Source organism: Pseudophryne corroboree, chromosome 7 (genome assembly GCF_028390025.1).
Source record: "Pseudophryne corroboree isolate aPseCor3 chromosome 7, aPseCor3.hap2, whole genome shotgun sequence".
Lineage (NCBI taxonomy): Eukaryota > Metazoa > Chordata > Amphibia > Anura > Myobatrachidae > Pseudophryne > Pseudophryne corroboree.
Genome location: NC_086450.1, coordinates 422,636,812 through 422,658,643, shown reverse-complemented (window position 1 = coordinate 422,658,643; position 21,832 = coordinate 422,636,812). Strand labels below are relative to the sequence as shown.

At 46.9% G+C, this 21,832-nt stretch overlaps 1 protein-coding gene across 3 annotated transcripts in view; it reads left to right on the top strand.

Annotated features, from left to right (window-relative positions):
- Positions 1–21,832, top strand: part of RGS11 (regulator of G protein signaling 11) — a 350,999-nt gene that overhangs the window by 193,511 nt on the left and 135,656 nt on the right. For all 3 annotated transcript variants that reach the window (XM_063934814.1, XM_063934815.1, XM_063934816.1), the window contains exon 5: positions 10,404–10,455. In XM_063934814.1, coding sequence (XP_063790884.1) covers positions 10,404–10,455 — 52 coding nt within the window. The remainder of the gene's footprint in view (positions 1–10,403; positions 10,456–21,832) is intronic.

Genomic DNA, 21,832 nt, shown 5'->3' with positions numbered 1-21,832 from the left:
TCATGCAGCCAGCCAATCATGTTGCAGATTATTTGATGCTGTGTCCTCCAGCTGCATTTGAATGGTATCCGGTCTATAGATCCACACTAAAAAGGTCTACAGTCAATAGGTCTTCCACTAATGGTAGACATGCATTTGGTCAACAGTGTCAAAATGTCGACATGTAAAAGGAAGACAGTTCAAAAGGTTAACAGGTTCAAATGGTCGACAGTGGTCGACACACACAAGGTTTTCTTTTTGTTTTTTTAATCAACTTTTTCATACTTTACCATCCACGTGTACTACGATTGGGAATAGTAACCTAAGCATAGCGAGCAAAGCGGTACACTAATGGGGCTTGTTTGTTGCAGAAAAGTGACAAAACACCCCCCAAAAAAAAAAAAAAAAAATTGTGTCTACCTTTTTTTGTGTAGACTTTTTGACTGTGTCTACGTATTCTATGTCAACCTTTTGACCCTGTTGACCTAATGCATGTCTATTGACTGTAACCTTTTTAGTGAAGATCTGACAATCCACACCCATCTGAATCAGGCCCTGGGTACAGTATCAAAAAGGAACATGACATCGCAACACAGGGATGTAATGCTTTGCAATGTGGGGGTGGGGCCGTGTATCACACACAGGCCCGGTGACAGGGGGGGGTCAAAGGGGACACCTGTAACGGGCCCCGACGTTGTGTCGGGCCCTAAGGTTCTGAGGGTCAGTCAGTGTGGATGTGTCAGCTGTGGCAGTGCAGCGCCGCTAGTAATGGATTTATTTAGTGGTTCATCCTGCACAGACATCCGCCTGGAAGGGACTTCAGAGCAGATTGGCATGATGCCGTGTCAGGCCCCGTGTTCCCCTTAGTGGCTGTTCTCCCCCCGCCCGCTGTCAGGCTGATTAATATGAAGCGTCCTTGATCGGAGTTTCTGTAAATGCGCAGAAGCTCACTTAAGCTTCCAGAGCCGCGCTGCTGTCCTGACCTTGCTCCGACTCTCCCAGATATTGCACTCACTGTCTGGCTGCTGAGTGCCATGGGTGAGGAGCCCTGCGGACATCCACAGCAAGTAAGTGTACTTTGCTGGGCTTGGGGAGCATGGGGGGGGGGGGGGGGCAGCTGTGGGCATTATTTGTATGAACGACACCACTGTGGGCATTATCTGTATGAGCGGCACTACTGCGGACATTATCTGTATGAGCGGCACCACTGTGGGCATTATCTGTGTGAGCAGCACCAATGTGGGCATTATCTGTATAAGTGGGCACCACTGTGGGCATTATCTGTATAAGCGGCACCACTGTGGGCATTATCTGTATGAGCGGCAATACTACTGGCATTATCTGGATGAGTGGCACCGCCATGGGCATTTTCTGTAAGAGCGGCACCACTGTGGGTATTATGTGTGTGAGCTGGCGCATGCGCGGTTCAAAACCGATCGCTACGCTGCGAAATACTGCAGCGTGCGATCGGGTCAGAATGACCCCCATTATCTGTATAAGTGACACCACTGTGAGCATTATCTGTATGAGCGGCAATACTGTGGGCATTATGTGTATAAGTGGCACTACTACTATGTAGTGCTAGTAGTGCTAGATAGTGTCCACATGGGATCCCGGATTGAAAAGTAATAAAAGTTCCCTGGGGAATCTCGTTTAAATACAGCTGGTGTTACCCATGGTGATGGAGTCTCCAAGTGCTTGAATAATCTCAGCAAGCAAGCTGTGATGTTTAGGCAGTAGCTTGGTCCTTCCAATCAATGCTGTAAGATGGTGCAGTCCTCACAGGGAATTGTTCCAATAGCAAGGAATTAGGCCCTCATTCCGAGTTGTTCGCTCGCAAGCTGCTTTTAGCAGCTTTGCACACGCTAAGCCACCGCCTACTGGGAGTGAATCTTAGCTTATCAAAATTGCGAACGAAAGATTAGCAGAATTGTGAATAGACACTTCTTAGCAGTTTCTGAGTAGCTCCAGACTTACTTGGCATCTGCGATCAGTTCAGTCAGTTTCGTTCCTGGTTTGACGTCACAAACACTCCCAGCGTTCGGCCAGACACTCCTCCATTTCTCCAGCCACTCCCGCTTTTTTCTAGAGATGAGCGCCGGAAATTTTTCGGGTTTTGTGTTTTGGTTTTGGGTTCAGTTCCGCGGCCGTGTTTTGGGTTCGACCGCGTTTTGGCAAAACCTCACCGAATTTTTTTTGTCGGATTCGGGTGTGTTTTGGATTCGGGTGTTTTTTTCAAAAAACACTAAAAAACAGCTTAAATCATAGAATTTGGGGGTCATTTTGATCCCAAAGTATTATTAACCTCAAAAACCATAATTTACACTCATTTTCAGTCTATTCTGAATACCTCACACCTCACAATATTATTTTTAGTCCTAAAATTTGCACCTAGGTCGCTGGATGACTAAGCTAAGCGACCCTAGTGGCCGACACAAACACCGGGCCCATCTAGGAGTGTCACTGCAGTGTCACGCAGGATGTCCCTTCCAAAAAACCCTCCCCAAACAGCACATGACGCAAAGAAAAAAAGAGGCGCAATGAGGTAGCTGTGTGAGTAAGATAAGCGACCCTAGTGGCCGACACAAACACCGGGCCCATCTAGGAGTGTCACTGCAGTGTCACGCAGGATGTCCCTTCCAAAAAACCCTCCCCAAACAGCACATGACGCAAAGAAAAAAAGAGGCGCAATGAGGTAGCTGTGTGAGTAAGATAAGCGACCCTAGTGGCCGACACAAACACCGGGCCCATCTAGGAGTGTCACTGCAGTGTCACGCAGGATGTCCCTTCCAAAAAACCCTCCCCAAACAGCACATGACGCAAAGAAAAAAAGAGGCGCAATGAGGTAGCTGTGTGAGTAAGATAAGCGACCCTAGTGGCCGACACAAACACCGGGCCCATCTAGGAGTGTCACTGCAGTGTCACGCAGGATGTCCCTTCCAAAAAACCCTCCCCAAACAGCACATGACGCAAAGAAAAAAAGAGGCGCAATGAGGTAGCTGTGTGAGTAAGATAAGCGACCCTAGTGGCCGACACAAACACCGGGCCCATCTAGGAGTGTCACTGCAGTGTCACGCAGGATGTCCCTTCCAAAAAACCCTCCCCAAACAGCACATGACGCAAAGAAAAAAAGAGGCGCAATGAGGTAGCTGTGTGAGTAAGATAAGCGACCCTAGTGGCCGACACAAACACCGGGCCCATCTAGGAGTGTCACTGCAGTGTCACGCAGGATGTCCCTTCCAAAAAACCCTCCCCAAACAGCACATGACGCAAAGAAAAAAAGAGGCGCAATGAGGTAGCTGTGTGAGTAAGATAAGCGACCCTAGTGGCCGACACAAACACCGGGCCCATCTAGGAGTGGCACTGCAGTGTCACGCAGGATGTCCCTTCCAAAAAACCCTCCCCAAACAGCACATGACGCAAAGAAAAATTAAAGAAAAAAGAGGTGCAAGATGGAATTGTCCTTGGGCCCTCCCACCCACCCTTATGTTGTATAAACAGGACATGCACACTTTAACCAACCCATCATTTCAGTGACAGGGTCTGCCACACGACTGTGACTGAAATGACGGGTTGGTTTGGACCCCCACCAAAAAAGAAGCAATTAATCTCTCCTTGCACAAACTGGCTCTACAGAGGCAAGATGTCCACCTCATCATCATCCTCCGATATATCACCGTGTACATCCCCCTCCTCACAGATTATCAATTCATCCCCACTGGAATCCACCATCTCAGCTCCCTGTGTACTTTGTGGAGGCAATTGCTGCTGGTCAATGTCTCCACGGAGGAATTGATTATAATTCATTTGAATGAACATCATCTTCTCCACATTTTCTGGATGTAACCTCGTACGCCGATTGCTGACAAGGTGAGCGGCGGCACTAAACACTCTTTCGGAGTACACACTTGTGGGAGGGCAACTTAGGTAGAATAAAGCCAGTTTGTGCAAGGGCCTCCAAATTGCCTCTTTTTCCTGCCAGTATAAGTACGGACTGTGTGACGTGCCTACTTGGATGCGGTCACTCATATAATCCTCCACCATTCTTTCAATGGTGAGAGAATCATATGCAGTGACAGTAGACGACATGTCCGTAATCGTTGTCAGGTCCTTCAGTCCGGACCAGATGTCAGCATCAGCAGTCGCTCCAGACTGCCCTGCATCACCGCCAGCGGGTGGGCTCGGAATTCTGAGCCTTTTCCTCGCACCCCCAGTTGCGGGAGAATGTGAAGGAGGAGATGTTGACAGGTCGCGTTCCGCTTGACTTGACAATTTTCTCACCAGCAGGTCTTTCAACCCCAGCAGACTTGTGTCTGCCGGAAAGAGAGATCCAAGGTAGGCTTTAAATCTAGGATCGAGCACGGTGGCCAAAATGTAGTGCTCTGATTTCAACAGATTGACCACCCGTGAATCCTTGTTAAGCGAATTAAGGGCTCCATCCACAAGTCCCACATGCCTAGCGGAATCGCTCCGTGTTAGCTCCTCCTTCAATGTTTCCAGCTTCTTCTGCAAAAGCCTGATGAGGGGAATGACCTGACTCAGGCTGGCAGTGTCTGAACTGACTTCACGTGTGGCAAGTTCAAAGGGCATCAGAACCTTGCACAACGTTGAAATCATTCTCCACTGCGCTTGAGACAGGTGCATTCCACCTCCTATATCGTGCTCAATTGTATAGGCTTGAATGGCCTTTTGCTGCTCCTCCAACCTCTGAAGCATATAGAGGGTTGAATTCCACCTCGTTACCACTTCTTGCTTCAGATGATGGCAGGGCAGGTTCAGTAGTTTTTGGTGGTGCTCCAGTCTTCTGTACGTGGTGCCTGTACGCCGAAAGTGTCCCGCAATTCTTCTGGCCACCGACAGCATCTCTTGCACGCCCCTGTCGTTTTTTAAAAAATTCTGCACCACCAAATTCAAGGTATGTGCAAAACATGGGACGTGCTGGAATTTGCCCATATTTAATGCACACACAATATTGCTGGCGTTGTCCGATGCCACAAATCCACAGGAGAGTCCAATTGGGGTAAGCCATTCCGCGATGATCTTCCTCAGTTGCCGTAAGAGGTTTTCAGCTGTGTGCGTATTCTGGAAAGCGGTGATACAAAGCGTAGCCTGCCTAGGAAAGAGTTGGCGTTTGCGAGATGCTGCTACTGGTGCCGCCGCTGCTGTTCTTGCGGCGGGAGTCCATACATCTACCCAGTGGGCTGTCACAGTCATATAGTCCTGACCCTGCCCTGCTCCACTTGTCCACATGTCCGTGGTTAAGTGGACATTGGGTACAGCTGCATTTTTTAGGACACTGGTGAGTCTTTTTCTGAGGTCTGTGTACATTTTCGGTATCGCCTGCCTAGAGAAGTGGAACCTAGATGGTATTTGGTAACGGGGGCACACTACCTCAAGAAATTGTGTAGTTCCCTGTGAACTAATGGCGGATACCGGACGCACGTCTAACACCAACATAGTTGTCAAGGCCTCAGTTATCCGCTTTGCAGCAGGATGACTGCTGTGATATTTCATCTTCCTCGCAAAGGACTGTTGGACAGTCAATTGCTTACTGGAAGTAGTACAAGTGGTCTTCCGACTTCCCCTCTGGGATGACCATCGACTCCTAGCAGCAACAACAGCAGCGCCAGCAGCAGTAGGCGTTACACGCAAGGATGCATCGGAGGAATCCCAGGCAGGAGAGGAATCGTCAGAATTGCCAGTGACATGGCCTGCAGGACTATTGGCATTCCTGGGGAAGGAGGAAATTGACACTGAGGGAGTTGGTGGGGTGGTTTGCGTGAGCTTGGTTACAAGAGGAAGGGATTTACTGGTCAGTGGACTGCTTCCGCTGTCACCCAAAATTTTTGAACTTGTCACTGACTTATTATGAATGCGCTGCAGGTGACGTATAAGGGAGGATGTTCCGAGGTGGTTAACGTCCTTACCCCTACTTATTACAGCTTGACAAAGGCAACACACGGCTTGACACCTGTTGTCCGCTTTTCTGTTGAAATACCTCCACACTGAAGAGCTGATTTTTTTGGTATTTTCACCAGGCATGTCAACGGCCATATTCCTCCCACGGACAACAGGTGTCTCCCCGGGTGCCTGACTTAAACAAACCACCTCACCATCAGAATCCTCCTGGTCAATTTCCTCCCCAGCGCCAGCAACACCCATATCCTCCTCATCCTGGTGTACTTCAACACTGACATCTTCAATCTGACTATCAGGAACTGGACTGCGGGTGCTCCTTCCAGCACTTGCAGGGGGCGTGCAAATGGTGGAAGGCGCATGCTCTTCACGTCCAGTGTTGGGAAGGTCAGGCATCGCAACCGACACAATTGGACTCTCCTTGTGGATTTGGGATTTCGAAGAACGCACAGTTCTTTGCGGTGCTTTTGCCAGCTTGAGTCTTTTCAGTTTTCTAGCGAGAGGCTGAGTGCTTCCATCCTCATGTGAAGCTGAACCACTAGCCATGAACATAGGCCAGGGCCTCAGCCGTTCCTTGCCACTCCGTGTGGTAAATGGCATATTGGCAAGTTTACGCTTCTCCGACGACAATTTTATTTTAGGTTTTGGAGTCCTTTTTTTACTGATATTTGGTGTTTTGGATTTGACATGCTCTGTACTATGACATTGGGCATCGGCCTTGGCAGACGACGTTGCTGGCATTTCATCGTCTCGGCCATGACTAGTGGCAGCAGCTTCAGCACGAGGTGGAAGTGGATCTTGATCTTTCCCTAATTTTGGAACCTCCACATTTTTGTTCTCCATATTTTAATAGGCACAACTAAAAGGCACCTCAGGTAAACAATGGAGATGGATGGATACTAGTATACTTATGGATGGACTGCCGAGTGCCGACACAGAGGTAGCTACAGCCGTGGACTACCGTACTGTGTCTGCTGCTAATATAGACTGGATGATAATGAGATGAAATCAATATATATATATGTATGTATATATAATATCACTAGTACTGCAGCCGGACAGGTAGATAATATATTTATTAGGTAATGATGACTGATGACGGACCTGCTGGACACTGTCAGCTCAGCAGCACCGCAGACTGCTACAGTAAGCTACTATACTATAGTAGTATGTACAAAGAAGAAAGAAAAAGAAAAAACCACGGGTAGGTGGTATACAATTATGGATGGACTGCCGAGTGCCGACACAGAGGTAGCTACAGCCGTGGACTAACGTACTGTGTCTGCTGCTAATATAGACTGGATGATTGATAATGAGATGAAATCAATATATATATGTATGTATATATAATATCACTAGTACTGCAGCCGGACAGGTAGATAATATATTTATTAGGTAATGATGACTGATGACGGACCTGCTGGACACTGTCAGCTCAGCAGCACCGCAGACTGCTACAGTAAGCTACTATACTATAGTAGTATGTACAAAGAAGAAAGAAAAGAAAAAAACCACGGGTAGGTGGTATACAATTATGGATGGACTGCCGAGTGCCGACACAGAGGTAGCTACAGCCGTGGTCTAACGTACTGTGTCTGCTGCTAATATAGACTGGATGATTGATAATGAGATGAAATCAATATATATATGTATGTATATATAATATCACTAGTACTGCAGCCGGACAGGTAGATAATATATTTATTAGGTAATGATGACTGATGACGGACCTGCTGGACACTGTCAGCTCAGCAGCACCGCAGACTGCTACAGTAAGCTACTATACTATAGTAGTATGTACAAAGAAGAAAGAAAAAAAAAAAAAACCACGGGTAGGTGGTATACAATTATGGATGGACTGCTGAGTGCCGACACAGAGGTAGCTACAGCCGTGGACTAACGTACTGTGTCTGCTGCTAATATAGACTGGATGATTGATAATGAGATGAAATCAATATATATATGTATGTATATATAATATCACTAGTACTGCAGCCGGACAGGTAGATAATATATTTATTAGGTAATGATGACTGATGACGGACCTGCTGGACACTGTCAGCTCAGCAGCACCGCAGACTGCTACAGTAAGCTACTATACTCTATAGTAGTATGTACAAAGAAGAAAGAAAAAAAAAAAACCACGGGTAGGTGGTATACAATTATGGATGGACTGCCGAGTGCCGACACAGAGGTAGCTACAGCCGTGGACTAACGTACTGTGTCTGCTGCTAATATAGACTGGATGATTGATAATGAGATGAAATCAATATATATATGTATGTATATATAATATCACTAGTACTGCAGCCGGACAGGTAGATAATATATTTATTAGGTAATGATGACTGATGACGGACCTGCTGGACACTATCAGCTCAGCAGCACCGCAGACTGCTACAGTAAGCTACTATACTCTATAGTAGTATGTACAAAGAAGAAAGAAAAAAAAAAACCACGGGTAGGTGGTATACAATTATGGATGGACTGCCGAGTGCCGACACAGAGGTAGCTACAGCCGTGGACTAACGTACTGTGTCTGCTGCTAATATAGAGTCTAGACTGGATGATAAATTATTGATAATGAGATGAAATCAATATAATATCACTAGTACTGCAGCCGGACAGGTACTATATATATTTATTATGTAATGACTGATGACGGACCTGCTGGACACTGTCAGGTCAGCACAGCACCGCAGACTGCTACAGTAAGCTACTATAGTAGTATGTATAAAGAAGAATGAAAAAAAAAAAACCACGGGTAGGTGGTATACAATATTATATATATATATATATATATATATATATTTATTATATACAATTATATATATATATATATATATTAAACTGGTGGTGATTGATTATTAAACTGGTGGTCACTTCAGGTCACGTTGCAACTTGCAACTAGTACTCCGAGGCCTAAGCAGACAATCACAAAATATATTATTATTATACTGGTGGTCAGTGTGGTCACAACAATGGCAGTGTGGCACTGACTCTGGCAGCAAAAGTGTGCACTGTACGTTATATGTACTCCTGAGTCCTGCTCTCAGACTCTAACTGCTCCCCACTGTCAGTGTCTCCCCCACAAGTCAGATAATACACTTACAGTCACACTATCTAATCTATAAATATCACTTCAGCAAGTAGTATAGTAGTATACAGTATAGTAGTACTCCTCCTAATAATGCTCCCCAAAATACTGTGTCTCTCTCTTCTCTAAACGGAGAGGACGCCAGCCACGTCCTCTCCCTATGACTCTCAATGCACGTGTGAAAATGGCGGCGACGCGCGGCTCCTTATATAGAATCCGAGTCTCGCGATAGAATCCGAGCCTCACGAGAATCCGACAGCGTGATGATGACGTTCGGGCGCGCTCGGGTTAGCCGAGCAAGGCGGGAAGATCCGAGCCTGCTCGGACCCGTGTAAAAAACCTGAAGTTCGGGCGGGTTCGGATTCAGAGGAACCGAACCCGCTCATCTCTACTTTTTCCCAGAAACGGCAGCGTTTTTTCACACACTCCCATAAAACGTCCAGTTTCCGCCCAGAAACACCCACTTCCTGTCAATCACATTACGATCACCAGAACGAAGAAAAAACCTTGTAATGCCGTGAGTAAAAAACCTAACTGCATAGCAAATTTACTTGGCGCAGTCGCACTGCCGACACTGCGCATGCGCATTAGCGACTAATCGCTCCGTTGCGAAAAAAAAATAACGAGCGAACAACTCGGAATGACTCCCTAGGTTCAAAAGTCCATATCTGGATCCTCATTAAAGTGGAGCAATGTGGTAGCAGCTTGTAACACTTTATGTGGACACTATCTAGCAGCTACATCTTAATTCTACTTCTCAGTTTTTCTATATGCCCAATTTGCATGTTTTTTTAAAAATAAGTATATATGGTACACATGTTTTATACTAAATAAATTCTTATTTATATATATTTCTTATCCATCCACGTTTATTATTATTGGAGAAACACAAACTAGCGCCAGTTTTTTCTTCTTTGCAGGATGTGATATCAGCTCACACATACTGTATTATGTTCTTCCCCTCTGCCTTGTTTGCTCCATACAATAATTATTACATCTGCAGCGCACGTGAATTACCATATTAATACTAAAGCAATCACCTCAGCTGAGCTTAGAAGATATTTCCACTTATATATTGTGCCATCCGGTGGCATACATTTTTCTTACCTTTGGGGGACATTTAGTCAGTGGAGAAGGTTCCCCATCAACCAATCAGCAGCTCTGTATCATTTTATAGTATGCAAATTATAGATGTTGCTTCAGTGCTGATTGGTTGGGCAACTTCTCCACTGGCTCACTTCTCCGCTCTTATCACTGCTTAGTAGATGTCCCCCCTAGTCAACTGTCTCTGTGATCAGCTGGTAAATAGATGCCCTCAAGAAGAGAGCTCCCCCCCCCCTTTATACCCAGCACCTCCTATTACTACGGCTACATTTGTAAAATGTTTTATTTTTGTCTCCTTTATTATTAGACGCCATATTTCTGGACCACAAATAAATGGCCTGCCACAGAGCTGGACTATGGTAAGTCTTTGCTTGCTAAGTGACGCAATGGTATTCCTTACAACAGGGAGCGTAGCAGTGACAGATGCAGACCTCGCAACTGTCCCATCTTCGGTGGGACAGTCCTGATTTCCCAACTCCAGCGTTCCTCGGTATGTTTCAGATGCAGGAATTCGGCAGATGGGTGTTGCCGCGTTATGATAACTAGAGATGTGCACCGGACATTTTTCGGGTTTTGTGTTTTGGTTTTGGATTCGTTTCCGCGGCCGTGTTTTGGATTCAGATGCGTTTTGGCAAAACCTCCCTTAAGAATTTTTGTAGGGTTCGGGTGCGTTTTTGATTCGGGTGCGTTTTAAAAAAAAAAACCTCAAAAACAGCATAAATCATAGAATTTGGGGGTAATTTTGATCCCATAGTATTATTAACCTCAATAACCATAATTTCCACTCATTTCCAGTCTATTCTGAACACCTCACTCCTCACAATATTATTTTTAGTCCTAAAATTTGCACCGAGGTCGCTGGATGACTAAGCTAAGCAACCCAAGTGGGCGGCACAAACACCTGGCCCATCTAGGAGTGGCACTGCAGTGTCAGACAGGATGGCACTTAAAAAAATAGTCCCCAAACAGCACATGATGCAAAGATATATATAAAAAAAAAAAGAGGTGCAAGATGGAATTGTCCTTGGGCCCTCCCACCCACCCTTATGTTGTATAAACAGGACATGCACACTTTAACAAACCCATCATTTCAGCAACAGGGTCTGCCACACGACTGTGGCTGAAATGACTGTTTGGTTTGGGCCCCCACCAAAAAAGAAGCAATCAATCTCTCCTTGCACAAACTGGCTCTACAGAGGCAAGATGTCCACCTCCTCCTCATCGTCCGATTCCTCACCCCTTTCACTGTGTACATCCCCCTCCTCACAGAGTATTAATTCGTCCCCACTGGAATCCACCATCACAGGTCCCTGTGTACTTTCTGGAGGCAATTGCTGGTAAATGTCTCCACGAAGGAATTGATTATAATTCATTTGATGAACATCATCTTCTCCACATTTTCTGGAAGTAACCTCCTACGCCGATCACTGACAAGGTGACCGGCTGCACTAAACACTCTTTCGGAGTACACACTGGAGGGGGGGCAACATAGGTCAAATAAAGCCAGTTTGTGCAAGGGCCTCCAAATTGCCTCTTTTTCCTGCCAGTATACGTACGGACTGTCTGACATGCCTACAGTGATGCTGTCACTCATATAATCCTCCACCATTCTTTCAATGGTGACAGAATCATATGCAGTGACAGTAGACGACATGTCAGTAATCGTTGGCAGGTCCTTCAGTCCGGACCAGATGTCAGCTATCGCGCCTGACTGCCCTACATCACCGCCAGCGGGTGGTTTTGGAAATTTTATCCTTTTCCTGGCAGCTCCAGTGGCGTGAGAAAATGAAGGAGGAGCTGTTGGCGGGTCACGTTCCGCTTGACTTGACAATTGTCTCACCATCAGGTCTTTGAACATCTGCAGACTTGTGTCTGCCAGAAAGAGAGATACAACGTAGGCTTTAAACCTAGGATCGAGCACGGTGGCCAAAATGTAGTGCTCGGATTTCAACAGATTGACCACCCGTGAATCCTGGTTAAGCGAATGAAGGGCTCCATCCACAAGTCCCACATGCTTAGCGGAATCGCTCCGTCTTAGCTCCTCCTTCAATCTCTCCAGCTGCTTCTGCAAAAGCCTGATGAGGGGAATGACCTGACTCAGGCTGGCAGTGTCTGAACTGACTTCACGTGTGGCAAGTTCAAAGGGTTGCAGAACCTTGCACAACGTTGAAATCATTCTCCACTGCGCTTGAGTCAGGTGCATACCCCCTCCTTTGCCTATATCGTAGGCAGATGTATAGGCTTGAATGGCCTTTTGCTGCTCCTCCATCCTCTGAAGCATATAGGGGGTTGAATTCCACCTCGTTACCACCTCTTGCTTCAGCTGTTCAGGAGTGTTTGCTGGTGCTCCAGTCTTCGGCACGCGGTGGCTGAATGCCGAAAGTGGCCCGCAATTCTTCGGGCCACCGACAGCATCTCTTGCACGCCCCTGTCGTTTTTTTTTAAATTCTGCACCACCAAATTCATTGAATGTGCAAAACATGGGACGTGCTGGAATTTGCCCACATGTAATGCACGCACAATATTGGTGGCGTTGTCCGATGTCACAAATCCCCAGGAGAGTCCATTTGGGGTAAGCCAATCTGCGATGATGTTCCTCAGCTGTGTACCTCTTATGGAAAGCGGTGATACAAAGTGTAGCCTGCCTAGGAACGAGTTGGCGTTTGCGAGATGCTGCTACTGGTGCCGCCGCTGCTGTTCTTGCTGCGGGAGGCAATACATCTACCCAGTGGGCTGTCACAGTTATATAGTCCTTAGTCTGCCCTGCTCCACTTCTCCACATGTCCATAGTTTAGTGGACATTGGGTAAAACTGCTTTTTTTAGGACACTGGTGACTCTTTCTCTGACGTCTGTGTACATTCTCGGTATCGCCTGCCTAGAGAATGTCACGTCTAGCAAAGTTTGAGGATCCGGCAGCTGAGACTTGCCCGAGGAGGTAGTTGGCTGTGGGTGAACAAGATGAGGGGGTTGGATATAGTTCCTTCGCATGGGACATGGAGCAATGAAGAACGTAGGCGAGGTTGAGAGTCAATGAATAGTATTTATTATGTACAGGGCTGAGGTAGAGAACTGTGGCTGGAGCACGATGGTTAAAGAACGTCGTTGCGGATAAAGAACTGCAGGTCGTGGCTTGAAAGACGAGGTTGTGAATAATGAACTGCGGAACTGTGGATAGTGGTTAAAAGACGTGGCTGGAGGCAAAGAACTGTGGACTGTAATTTAAAGACGAGACTGTAGATAATGAACTGTGGAACTGTGGATGGTAGTTGAAGACGTGGCTGGAGACAAGGACAGTGGACTGTGGTTTGGAGGATGAGGCTGAAGATAACAATGGGGGTAATTCCAAGTTGATCGCAGCAGGAAAGTTTTTAGCAGTTGGGCAAAACCATGTGCACTGCAGGGGGGGGGCAGATATGACATTTGCAGAAAGAGTTAGATTTGGGTGGGTTATTTTGTTTCTGTGCAGGGTAAATACTGGCTGCTTTATTTTTACACTGCAATTTAGATTGCAGATTGAACTCACCCCACCCAAATCTATCTCTCTCTGCACATGTTATATCTGCCCCTCCTGCAGTGCACATGGTTTTGCCCAACTGCTAAAAAATTTCCTGCTGCGATCAACTTGGAATTACCCCCAATCTGCAGATTGTGGTCGGTGGTACAAAGACGTGGCTAGTGACGTATATCTGTGGAGTGTGGCTTGAAAGACGAGATAGAAGACCCGGGGGCCGACTGTGCCCAAAGAGTCTTACTAGACCTGACTCAGGCTGGCAGTGTCTGAACTGACTTCACGTGTGGCAAGTTCAAAGGGTTGCAGAACCTTGCACAACGTTGAAATCATTCTCCACTGCGCTTGAGTCAGGTGCATACCCCCTCCTTTGCCTATATCGTAGGCAGATGTATAGGCTTGAATGGCCTTTTGCTGCTCCTCCATCCTCTGAAGCATATAGGGGGTTGAATTCCACCTCGTTACCACCTCTTGCTTCAGCTGTTCAGGAGTGTTTGCTGGTGCTCCAGTCTTCGGCACGCGGTGGCTGAATGCCGAAAGTGGCCCGCAATTCTTCGGGCCACCGACAGCATCTCTTGCACGCCCCTGTCGTTTTTTTTTAAATTCTGCACCACCAAATTCATTGAATGTGCAAAACATGGGACGTGCTGGAATTTGCCCACATGTAATGCACGCACAATATTGGTGGCGTTGTCCGATGTCACAAATCCCCAGGAGAGTCCATTTGGGGTAAGCCAATCTGCGATGATGTTCCTCAGCTGTGTACCTCTTATGGAAAGCGGTGATACAAAGTGTAGCCTGCCTAGGAACGAGTTGGCGTTTGCGAGATGCTGCTACTGGTGCCGCCGCTGCTGTTCTTGCTGCGGGAGGCAATACATCTACCCAGTGGGCTGTCACAGTTATATAGTCCTTAGTCTGCCCTGCTCCACTTCTCCACATGTCCATAGTTTAGTGGACATTGGGTAAAACTGCTTTTTTTAGGACACTGGTGACTCTTTCTCTGACGTCTGTGTACATTCTCGGTATCGCCTGCCTAGAGAATGTCACGTCTAGCAAAGTTTGAGGATCCGGCAGCTGAGACTTGCCCGAGGAGGTAGTTGGCTGTGGGTGAACAAGATGAGGGGGTTGGATATAGTTCCTTCGCATGGGACATGGAGCAATGAAGAACGTAGGCGAGGTTGAGAGTCAATGAATAGTATTTATTATGTACAGGGCTGAGGTAGAGAACTGTGGCTGGAGCACGATGGTTAAAGAACGTCGTTGCGGATAAAGAACTGCAGGTCGTGGCTTGAAAGACGAGGTTGTGAATAATGAACTGCGGAACTGTGGATAGTGGTTAAAAGACGTGGCTGGAGGCAAAGAACTGTGGACTGTAATTTAAAGACGAGACTGTAGATAATGAACTGTGGAACTGTGGATGGTAGTTGAAGACGTGGCTGGAGACAAGGACAGTGGACTGTGGTTTGGAGGATGAGGCTGAAGATAACAATGGGGGTAATTCCAAGTTGATCGCAGCAGGAAAGTTTTTAGCAGTTGGGCAAAACCATGTGCACTGCAGGGGGGGGCAGATATGACATTTGCAGAAAGAGTTAGATTTGGGTGGGTTATTTTGTTTCTGTGCAGGGTAAATACTGGCTGCTTTATTTTTACACTGCAATTTAGATTGCAGATTGAACTCACCCCACCCAAATCTATCTCTCTCTGCACATGTTATATCTGCCCCTCCTGCAGTGCACATGGTTTTGCCCAACTGCTAAAAAATTTCCTGCTGCGATCAACTTGGAATTACCCCCAATCTGCAGATTGTGGTCGGTGGTACAAAGACGTGGCTAGTGACGTATATCTGTGGAGTGTGGCTTGAAAGACGAGATAGAAGACCCGGGGGCCGACTGTGCCCAAAGAGTCTTACTAGACCGGGTTTTCCAGGAACGCTTCCACATGCAGTAGCAGGTTAGGAACGGCAGGACTGCAGCAGCAACAGAGAACCGACCAAGCAGGATCAGGAGTAACCAGAATACGACAAGGATCCTGGGAGCACAGGCTAAAGCACCTACAACAGGGTTGTAACTTGAAGCACTGGCGTCCCTGTCCTAAACCAGCCCCCTTTTATAGGGAGAGTTTCCCCTGGATTGGCTGGAAGAAACAGGAAACAGGAACTATGCTTAAAACTTGGTCTCCAACATGGCAGCGCCCAGTAATGCAGACCTTTCTGCAAAGCCACATTGCTCACTGCCTCTGGTCTCCTAGCAACGGCTCAGCAAGAGCGACCCGCTGTAGTGGCATCCCGCCGCCACGAGCGGAACCCCTCACCGCCGCCACTGCCGCCCACAGACCCGGCGCAGCAGCCCACCTCCGCCGCTGCCCGCACACCGCCAGAGAAGCCAGCGCTGCGGCCCCAGCGTACCGGTAAGACTCCGGATGCTGACAGAGAAGTGGAACCTAGATGGGATTTGGTACCGGAGACACACTACCTAAAGCAATTCTCTAAGTCCCTGTGAACTAACGGCGGATACCGGACGCACGTCTAACACCAACATAGTTGTCAAGGCCTGAGTTTTCCGCTTTGGAACAGGATGACTGCTGTGATATTTCATCTTCCTCGCAAAGGACTGTTGGACAGTCAATTGCTTACTGGAAGTAGTACAAGTGGTCTTCCGACTTCCCCTCTGGGATGACGATCGACTCCCAGCAGCAACAACAGCAGCGCCAGCAGCAGTAGGCGTTACACTCAAGGATCCATCGGAGGAATCCCAGTTAGGAGAGGACTTGTCAGACTTGCCAGTGACATGGCCTGCAGGACTATTGGCGTTCCTGTCTAAGGAGAAAACTGACATTGAGGGAGTTGGTGGTGTGGTTTGCAGGAGCTTGGTTACATTAGGAAGAAGGGATTTAGGGGGTAATTCTGAGTTGATCGCAGCAGCAAATTTGTTAGCAGTTGGGCAAAACCATGTGCACTGCAGTGGGGACAGATATAACGTGCAGAGAGAGTTAGATTTGGGTGGGGTGTGTTCAAACTGAAATTTAAATTGCAGTGTAAAATTAAGCAACCAGTATTTACCCTGCACAGAAACGAAATAACCCACCCAAATGTAACTCTCTCTGCAAATGTTATATCTGACCCCCCTGCAGTGCACATGGTTTTGCCCAATTGCTAACAAACTTGCTGCTGCGATCAACTCAGAATTACCCCCTTAGTTGTCAGTGGACTGCTAGGTGGTTAACGTCCTTACCCCTACTTATTACACTTGACAAAGGCAACATACGGCTTGACACCAGTTGTCCGCATTTCTGTTGAAATAATTCCACACCGAAGAGGTGATTTTTTTTGTATTTTGACCAGGCATGTCAATGGCCTTATTCATCCCATGGACAACAGGTGTATCCCCGGGTGCTTGACTTAAACAAACCACCTCTCCATCAGAATCCTCCTTGTCAATTTCCTCCTCAGCACCAGCAACACCCATATCCTCATCCTGGTGTACTTCAACAGGGGTTCACTACGATCTGCCTGCGGCCGGCCTCCCGGCGACCAGCATACCGGCGCCGGGAGGCCGGCCGCCGGCTTACCGACAGTGTGGCGAGCGCAAATGAGCCCCTTGCGGGCTCGCTGCGCTTGCCACGCTACAGGCAACGTGGCATGCTATGCGCGCCACACTATTTTATTCTCCCTCCAGGGGGGTCATGGACCCCCACAAGGGAGAATAAGTGTCGGTATGCCGGCTGTCGGGCTCCCGGCGCCGGTATGCTGGTCGCCGGGAGCCCGACCGCCGGCATACTGAAGACCACCTCTTCAACAGTGACATCTTCAATTTGACTATCAGGAACTGGACTGTGGGTGCTCCTTCCAGCACTTGCAGGGGGCGTGTAAATGGTGGAAGGAGCCACCTCTTCCCGTCCAGTGTTGGGAAGGTCAGGCATCGCAACCGACACAATTGGACTCTCCTTGGGGATTTGTGATTTAGAAGAACGCACAGTTCTTTGCTGTGCTTTGCCAGCTTAACTCTTTTCATTTTTCTAGCGGGAGGATGAGTGCTTCCATCCTCATGTGAAGCTGAACCACTAGTCATGAACATAGGCCAGGGCCTCAGCCGTTCCTTGCCACTCCGTGTCGTAAATGGCATATCGGCAAGTTTATGCTTCTCCTCAGATGCTTTTAATTTAGATTTTTGGGTCATTTTACTGAACTTTTGTTTTTTGCATTTTACATGCTCTCTACTATGACATTGGGCATCGGCCTTGGCAGACGACGTTGATGGCATTTCATCGTCTCTGCCATGACTAGTGGCAGCAGCTTCAGCACTAGGTGGAAGTGGATCTTGATCTTTCCCTATTTTACCCTCCACATTTTTGTTCTCCATATTTTAATGTGTGGAATTATATGCCAGTAATATATCTGGAATTAGACGGCAGTAATGTCTGGAATTAGATACCACTAGAGAGATACCAGATACCACTGTGACTGGAATGATGATGACCTATGCACAGTGACAGGACACTACCACAGCACCCTACAGCAGCAGGATGCAGCACAAGACACTGGACTTTTAGTCACCACAATGCAGCACTGATACTGAGCACAGATATTGAGCACTGATGAGGAAACTAGAACTGACACTGGGCAGCGAGAACAGCACTGGACTACTGTACTGTACTACTATATACTGGTCACCACAATGCAGCACTGATACTGAGCACAGATATTGAGCACTGATGAGGAAACTAGAACTGACACTGGGCAGCGAGATACAGCATTGGACTACTGTACTGTACTACTATATACTGGTCACCACAATGCAGCACTGATACTGAGCACAGATACTGAGCACTGTTCAGGATACTATAAGTGACACTGGGCAGCGAGATACAGCAATGGACTACTGTACTGTACTACTATATACTGGTCACCACAATGCAGCACTAATACTGAGCACAGATATTGAGCACTGTTCAGGATACTAGAACTGACACTGAGCAGCGAGATACAGCAATGGACTACTGTACTATACTACTATATACTGGTCACCACAATGCAGCACTGATACTGAGAACAGATATTGAGCACTGTTCAGGATACTAGAACTGACACTGGGCAGTGAGAACAGCACTGGACTACTGTACTGTACTACTATATACTGGTCACCACAATGCAGCACTGATATTGACCACAGATATTGAGCACTGTTCAGGATACTAGAACTGACACTGGGCAGCGAGAACAGCACTGGACTACTGTGCTGTACTACTACATACTAGTGATGAGCGGATTCGGTTTTACTCGGTTTTACTCGGTTCTCAAAACCGAATCTTATTGGCTCACTGATGTCACGTGTTTTGGATAGCCAATAAGATTCGGTTTTGAGAACCGAGTAAAACCGAGTAAAACCGAACCCGCTCATCACTACTATATACTGGTCACCACAATGCAGCACTGATATTAAGCACAGATATTGAGCACTGTTCAGGATACTAGAATTGACAGTGGGCAGCGGGATACAGCATTGGACTACTGTACTGTACTACTATATACTGGTCACCACAATGCAGCACTGATACCGAGCACAGATATTGAGCACTGTTCATGATACTAGAACTGACACTGGGCAGCGAGATACAGCACTGGACTACTGTACTGTACTACTATATACTGGTCGCCACAATGCAGCACTGATACTGAGCACAGATATTGAGCATTGATCAGGATACTAGAACTGACACGGAGCAGCAAGATACAGCAATGGACTACTGTACTTGTCACCACAATGCAGCACTGATACTGAGCACAGACATTGAGCATTGATCAGGATACTAGAACTGACACTGGGCAGCGAGATACAGCAATGGACTACTGTACTGTACTACTATATACTGGTCACCACAATGCAACACTAATACTGAGCACAGATATTGAGCACTGTTCAGGATACTAGAACCTGACACTGAGCAGCGAGATACAGCAATGGACTACTGTACTGTACTACTATATACTGGTCACCACAATGCAGCACTGATACTGAGCACAGATATTGAGCATTGTTCAGGATACTAGAACTGACACTGGGCAGCGAGATACAGCAATGGACTACTGTACTGTACTACTATATACTGGTCACCACAATGCAGCACTGATACTGAGCACAGATATTGAGCATTGATCAGGATACTAGAACTGACAATGGGCCGCGAGATACAGCAATGGACTACTGTACTGTACTACTATATACTGGTCACCACAATGCAGCACTAATACTGAGCACAGATATTGAGCACTGTTCAGGATACTAGAACTGACACTGGGCAGCGAGATACAGCAATGGACTACTGTACTGTACTACTATATACTGGTCACCACAATGCAGCACTGATACTGAGCACAGATATTGAGCACTGTTCATGATACTAGAACTGACACTGGGCAGCGAGATACAGCAATGGACTACTGTACTATACTACTATATACTGGTCATCACAATGCAGCACTGATACTGAGCACAGATATTGAGCACTGTTCAGGATACTAGAACTGACACTGGGCAGCGAGATACAGCAATGGACTACTGTACTGTACTACTATATACTGGTCACCACAATGCAGCACTGATACTGAGCACAGATATTGAGCACTGTTCAGGATACTATAACTGACACTGGGCAGCGAGATACAGCAATGGACTACTGTACTGTACTACTATATACTGGTCACCACAATGCAGCACTAATACTGAGCACAGATATTGAGCACTGTTCAGGATACTAGAACTGACACTGGGCAGTGAGAACAGCACTGGACTACTGTACTGTACTACTATATACTGGTCACCACAATGCAGCACTGATATTGACCACAGATATTAAGCACTGTTCAGGATACTAGAACTGACACTGGGCAGCGAGAACAGCACTGGACTACTGTGCTGTACTACTATATACTGGTCACCACAATGCAGCACTGATATTAAGCACAGATATTGAGCACTGTTCAGGATACTAGAACTGACAGTGGGCAGCGGGATACAGCAATGGACTACTGTACTGTACTACTATATACTGGTCACCACAATGCAGCACTGATACTGAGCACATATATTGAGCACTGTTCATGATACTAGAACTGACACTGGGCAGCGAGATACAGCACTGGACTACTGGACTGTACTACTATATACTGGTCGCCACAATGCAACACTGATACTGAGCACAGATATTGAGCATTGATCAGGATACTAGAACTGACACGGAGCAGCAAGATACAGCAATGGACTACTGTACTGTACTACTATATACTGGTCACCACAATGCAGCACTGATACTGAGCACATATATTGAGCACTGTTCATGATACTAGAACTGACACTGGGCAGCGAGATACAGCACTGGACTACTGGACTGTACTACTATATACTGGTCGCCACAATGCAACACTGATACTGAGCACAGATATTGAGCATTGATCAGGATACTAGAACTGACACGGAGCAGCAAGATACAGCAATGGACTACTGTACTTGTCACCACAATGCAGCACTGATACTGAGCATTGATCAGGATACTAGAACTGACACTGGGCAGCGAGATACAGCAATGGACTACTGTACTGTACTACTATATACTGGTCACCACAATGCAGCACTGATACTGAGCACAGATATTGAGCACTGTTCATGATACTAGAACTGACACCGGGCAGCGAGATACAGCACTGGACTACTGTACTGTACTACTATATACTGGTCGCCACAATGCAGCACTGATACTGAGCACAGATATTGAGCATTGATCAGGATACTAGAACTGACACGGAGCAGCAAGATACAGCAATGGACTACTTTACTTGTCACCACAATGCAGCACTGATACTGAGCACAGATATTGAGCATTGATCAGGATACTAGAACTGACACTGGGCAGCGAGATACAGCAATGGACTACTGTACTGTACTACTATATACTGGTCACCACAATGCAGCACTGATACTGAGCACAGATATTGAGCATTGTTCAGGATACTAGAACTGACACTGGGCAGCGAGATACAGCAATGGACTACTGTACTATACTACTATATACTGGTCATCACAATGCAGCACTGATACTGAGCACAGATATTGAGCACTGTTCAGGATACTAGAAACTGACACTGGGCAGCGAGATACAGCAATGGACTACTGTACTGTACTACTATATACTGGTCACCACAATGCTGCACTGATACTGAGCACAGATATTGAGC